This window comes from Megalobrama amblycephala, linkage group LG18 (assembly GCF_018812025.1).
Source record: "Megalobrama amblycephala isolate DHTTF-2021 linkage group LG18, ASM1881202v1, whole genome shotgun sequence".
NCBI classification, from domain to species: domain Eukaryota; kingdom Metazoa; phylum Chordata; class Actinopteri; order Cypriniformes; family Xenocyprididae; genus Megalobrama; species Megalobrama amblycephala.
Window position 1 is genome coordinate 11,116,416 of NC_063061.1, and position 6,000 is coordinate 11,122,415.

A 6,000-nucleotide genomic window follows, 5' to 3' on the forward strand; every position below is an offset into this window, starting at 1 on the left:
TCAAAAAAAGTGGAGTGTCCCTTTAAGCACAAGGAGACGTGAAAGAGAATTAATTTTATTAGTAGATGCACAGATTTCTGTGTGAGCACACAACTTCTCACACTGAATGAATGACAGGGTCACCACTGTCAAGCAAAGTAAATAAGAGGATGACACCTAATCAGGGTTATTTATTTCTTTCCTTCTTGTGGAGAAGGAAAGAAATAAATATGGAAAAAGATTGATTCGTGGCTTTTGAGAATCAATATCGAATCTACCAATTGTTTTAAAAAACAATTAATCAAAAAATCTTTTTTTTTTATTACTGAGTGCCCTGTTGGTTACAGTTTTTGTTTACTTTTTGTTATTTGTTAAATATTTCAATAGGATTACAGAATCAAGAAGTAGCCATTTAAAGTATAAGTCTGTTTATTTTGCAAATAATTGTATCAAGTTCAAATTATTATTTTTTATTAATCTTCAAATGATTCATTTATATTCTAGTAGATATTAAGTAAAATACATATAAATTTAATTTCATTAATTATGCATGTGTTTTTTGCTTTAAATTAGTGTGGGATGGATATATATGTATGTATGTGTGTGTGTGTGTATGTATTTATATTATATTATATTATATTATATTATATATATTATATTATATTATATTATATTATATTATATTATATTATATTATATTATATTATATTATATTATATTATATTATATTATATTATATTATATATTATATTATATTATATTATATTATATTATATTATATTAGCCACCCTGCCCTCTAAGATATCTGCATCAGCCATTAAAAAAATCAATATCAGTTGACCACTAATTGTAAGTATATGTATCTACGCATGCATGTTTCTTTTCCCGCTGTTATTTCCCGGGAGATTAAAGTTTATCAAGACCTTACCTTCCAAAATGCCAGACAACACCATCATGAAATGGAAAGGGCCAGGCAGTCATTGCTAAACGTATTTAGCCGAGCACTGGTAACTCTGCAACAGAAGAGGAGAGAGTGGGTGAAAGTTTGCAGTAAGGACTGATGGGAGCGAGTTGTAGAATGGCAAGACAATTTAAGAATGTTGAAATGTTCATTCCACAAACTGTGCAATCATGGAAAATGTGATAACTGCCATTGTGCTTTACAAACTGGGAAATTGTGAGGAATTTGCGTGTGTTTCTCAACTGAAAAAAACTGAAAGGAGATACACAGAATTGGGTGGGGTGGGAATTGGAATTTGGGGAATCCAGAATATTATCTTAAACTGAATCAGAATATTGATGTGCATATAAGATGTGCATATAAATGTATTCAATTAACACATTAACATGACAAAATAGTCAAATTTGTAATAACATTGTGACTATAAATGTGTGGTCACTTCAGCAAAATTTTGCAAGTGAAAAATTTTCTGTTGTCAATAGTGTAGCGATATATGAAGCAGAGCTCAAACTGAAGTCACTTTCAAACCAACCAGGTAGTCAAATCTGTGTGGCCAACTTGAACCCTTTGCAAAATTTCTGCTCGCGTGTATTCCTGTTGAAATAACTGAATTGCGCCTGCAAAAGTTTGTCAAAAAATGGCAAATATGAATTATATTTATATTTAAGTAATGTTAACATAAAAGATGGAAAAAAAAATTACTGTAAAACAACTTCATTTAATAGGACACCAAATATTAATAAGGAGGGAAATGCTGATTCTAGGGCTGGGTATTGACACAAATCAATTCAATTCGATTCACTCAACTAATTCAATACAGGCAACCCAGTCAGTTCAGTACACTGATAAAATATTGAAGTTTAAAACTAGTTCAAACTATTAAATTCAATTGCTGTTTATTTATTTTTTTAGATGTGACCAATACACACAAAAATCTTGTATACAAACTTTAAATTGCTCATAAGGCTCATATATTTTTATATCAACATTTTAATGTAATCATTTAAGCTGTGGCTATCAACTTGTTTTCAAGATCGATTTAGTCTAACACAATAAATAAGACATCACAAACAGGTTAAGTAAAAATATGATTAAAATGTATATAGTGAATACAAAATACCCCTTTCCCAAGATATTTTTTTTTTTAGTTGACCAATGAGTAATGAAATGAATGAATGGCTTTCCTGAGGTAAATGTAATGTTAAGTGACATGTTGTTTATTAATTTATGTCTTTCCATGGTTGAAACACAGATTGTGTGATTACATGAGATTTCAGTAAGAACTGAGGCACTACTAATGGGTAAACACACAAAAAAAGTAGTGTCTATGGGTGTTTAACTTAGTTTTGTACTAAAAATGTCTTTGAACAAGTAAATAAAGCTTGCAAATAGATGAATTTTAAATACTTTTTTTTTTTTTTTCTTCTTCTTCTGCTCAGTGCTCAGCACAACAGCGGCTTGTTTTTCCTTTCATTATAGGTCATGGAAATTCAGCTTTTTAGTCGGTGAAAGTCAGGGAAAAGTCAGGGAATTTGACATTTGGTTTAGATTGGGAACACTGTTTATAGTTACAGCACCAAATAAATATGAATAAACATCAGAATGTATGTTGAATAAAAGAGTACAAATAACTGAAATATATCATGTCTCATGTAATCGCTCAATCAGCATTTCAACTGTGGAAATCAGACAGCTTGTAAACAATGTCACATAATGTTACATTTTACCTCAGAAAAGCCATTCAGTGACCATAGCATGTTAGTTAACTAAAAAAATTAACTTTAGAGAGAGGCATTTCCCTAAATGTATTCACTATATTACGCTCATATCAATTGTTTAAATAGTTTAAATGTTTATATTTTGAAAAATCAAGCATAATTATCATTAAGTTATAACATTGTTATAAAAAACTGCCTTGTGTGCAATTTAAATGTTTGTAAATTTGAGAATTTCCTTGTGAAAATCGACATACTATACCTGATATACAGTATATCCAAATGAATCGATATTGAATTGTAATCAGAACTGAATCAAATTGCAAGCTTGTGAATCGAATTGAATCGTGAAATGTCAATGCCCAGCCTTAATTTGCAGACTCTGTGTTTTTGCCACAGCAGTAAATGTTACTAAAATGTTAAATGTCATTTCTCTCAGCCTCCACACTGAAGGGCTACCCATGTACTGTGTGCAATATTGAGCTAAACTCCGTGGAGCAGTACCAGGCCCACATCAGCGGTTCCAAACACAAGAACCAGTGAGTGACTTTCATTTTATAGCCCTCTTGAAAAGGTTTACTTTCCTTATTGGTCGACCAATAATGTATTCTCCGATTTCAACAGTGTCAGACCCAAGAAAGGGCCAAATGCATTTGCGTGCCCACCTGATAACTACCAGCCCAATTTCCAGTATCCGCCCAACCAGGAGGGGCTGGAGGCCGCAGGGGACTGGGACAACTTCAACGAGGGCTATGAGTGAGAAAACGCCCTCAGCGTTGGCTGCCCTCTGCTCATTTGTGACAAGCTTCCTCTGTTTAGGCACAGGTCAATGTGTGTCTGCACTGTGCATCTCCTAATGCCAGCTATTCACAACAATACATCTCTTCCCGTCCATTGATTCCTTCTGTCACTCTCACACACAGTTGAAGGGACCACAATAAACTTCCACAGCTTTTTTTCTCCTCTCCATAACCGAAAACAACGGAGGCAAAACTTAAGAGTGCTGCTTTTTTCCAGTGTTAGGAGTGTGTTTATTAGTGTTATGTATTAGTTTGGTTTACAAAAATTCATTTCCACATACAGAAGCAGGTCCTGGAGGTGGTTTCGGGAGATGTTTTGTCTTTATGATCGATACTCTTATTTGTTGCTGTTTATCTTAAAATACTCAAGCTCCATGTTTTGTGTTAAATGAATGTCTGTGGAGTTCAAAACCGCTGAATTTGACATTTGGAAAGTTTTTTTGGGGGAGCTTAGAGTGCTTTATTTCTTAAGTTCTGATTTTCTATGTCAGTTTTGGAGAAGTGTATTTTTAAGCAATTTTAGTCATTTAATCTGTTTAGGCTGGTCAGTAGTTGTCTTTCATTTTTACATGGCTCCTTTCCATTTCCGTATAAACGTAAATCTTTAAGTAGGAAGAATATTGTCAATTTCATATGCTTAGAGGTTTAAGCTAAAGCTTCAGTTCTCACATCCAAACTGAATTTGTCCTAGTGATTAAAATTGTCCAATCATAAACAATTAATGCCACTCCATAAGGGTGATTTTATTTATTTAGTGTCCATTTAGGCACAAACACATGAGTTCATCTTGACGTTGTCACAATGTAGATTCTTGCAGTATATTCTGGTGTGTTACTCTTTTTACAGTCAAACTATTAGGAAATTGATTCGTTTCAAACATGCTTGTAAGATGAAAGCCTTCGTTAGGGTTTAATGTGAAAACGCTTTGGAATTTCAAGTAGGAAAAGAAAATGCAACAAGTTTTCGATGACTGTTGAGCATATGTGTAATGTATGGCTTGCATTGTTTATTTTTGCAATGTACATTGCAGATTGTTCTCGGTATAAGAGACTGATGCCAACGCTAAGACATCAAATCAGCAATAGTCCAGTTAGTGTTTAGCACCTCCATATTAAGCTTCTGAATACAAATGATTGTTTAAGAGTCTGTTTATTTGGGGGAATTGTATCTTAAGTCATTGTGAATGGTTGAAGCGCTACTTTGTCACTAAAGAACCGAATGTGAGAGACCATTAATCTTTTTGTGTTTTCTCAAGAGCGTAGTTTTGTTTTTTTTTTACTCTCTTGAGCCTATGTTAGATGAATGTTTGATGGGGTGGGAATTCATACAGACTCATAATCCGTTATGCTATTGAACACAATAGCAGTCCGCAGAAGAACTACTGTAAGTGAGTACAGACAGTTGCTTAGCTTAGGAGCCTGAGATGTTATGCTGACAAATGTTTTTTGAATCTTAAAGGCTTCTAAGCAGCACAACAGCAATTACGTGCTGGATTAGGGCTTTTAAACTCGGTAGCATTTATGTTTTTGTTGTAATTTTGCTTTTATTGGTCAATTTTTTTTTTTTTTTTTTTTCAACAAAGTGTGAGCCTAAAAAATGTATGTTACTTTTCATCCAGTAAATGTTTTGAGAAAACTCTTGTATTTCCGACATGTTTTAATGAACATACCTGAAATTACTCTATCTACCTTAATTTGCAACGTGGAAATAAGCTATTTCTCATAAATGTGCATAAAACGGTAAACCAGCGTGTTACGATAGCAAATGAATGTTATCGTATTAATGTTATCAAATAAATACCAGTTTGCAACATCAAGAAGCTCAACAGACTGTTTTCGTACAGCTAAAATAGCTGGAAGCAGCTAACACTGAAAGCCTTGCATTTAAATTAGAAATGGCTGTGCTGCTCTTAAATTAAAAATAAGGTATATACTTCAAAAAGGCCATATTCTACTTAAAAAAAAGAAAAATTCAGTCCACGTATAATTAAGTTTACCATTTTTCATCTATTCTTTGACCTTTCGAATTAAAGGGATAGTTCACCCAAAAATGAAAATTCTGTCATCATTTACTTGCCCTCAAGTATTCCAAACCTGTATGAATTTCTTTGTTCTGCTAAACACAAAGGAAGATACAGTATTTGGAAGAATGTCAGTAACCAAACAGATCTCGCCCATTCCCATTTACTACCGTAGTAGGAAAAATAAATACTATGGTAGTCAATTGGGGGGGTCGAGATCTGTTTGGTTACTGACATTCTTCCAAATAACTTCCTTTTGTGTTGAGAAGAGCAAAGAAATTCACACAGGTTTGGAACAACAGTCAACATTTGAAGTGGATCAAAAACGTTCATCAAAGTTGTCCTAAGAAGGTGGTTTTAACTTTGATGAAAGGTTTTGATCCACTTCAAATGTTGAATACTGTACTTGATATAAATGATGACAGAATTTTCATTTTGGGGTGAACTGTCCCTTTAATGCTGCCCTAAGCAATGTTAGCCACCTTGCTAACTTTTGCTAGACACTGATAATTCAGATTCTTTTTT

General features: G+C 33.3%; 1 protein-coding gene across 4 annotated transcripts in view; it reads left to right on the forward strand.

The window, feature by feature from the left end:
- znf346 (zinc finger protein 346) overlaps nucleotides 1-5,271 on the forward strand; it is a 15,356-nt gene extending 10,085 nt beyond the window's left edge. For 3 of the 4 annotated variants that reach the window (XM_048165199.1, XM_048165200.1, XM_048165201.1), the window contains 2 exons: nucleotides 3,095-3,194; nucleotides 3,280-5,271. In XM_048165199.1, coding sequence (XP_048021156.1) covers nucleotides 3,095-3,194; nucleotides 3,280-3,415 — 236 coding nt within the window. In that variant the 3' untranslated portion in view covers nucleotides 3,416-5,271. Of the gene's footprint in view, nucleotides 1-3,094; nucleotides 3,195-3,279 lie in introns of those variants that run through there. The other variant, XM_048165202.1, reaches the window with a different exon arrangement.
- The last annotated feature ends 729 nt before the right edge of the window (nucleotides 5,272-6,000 follow it).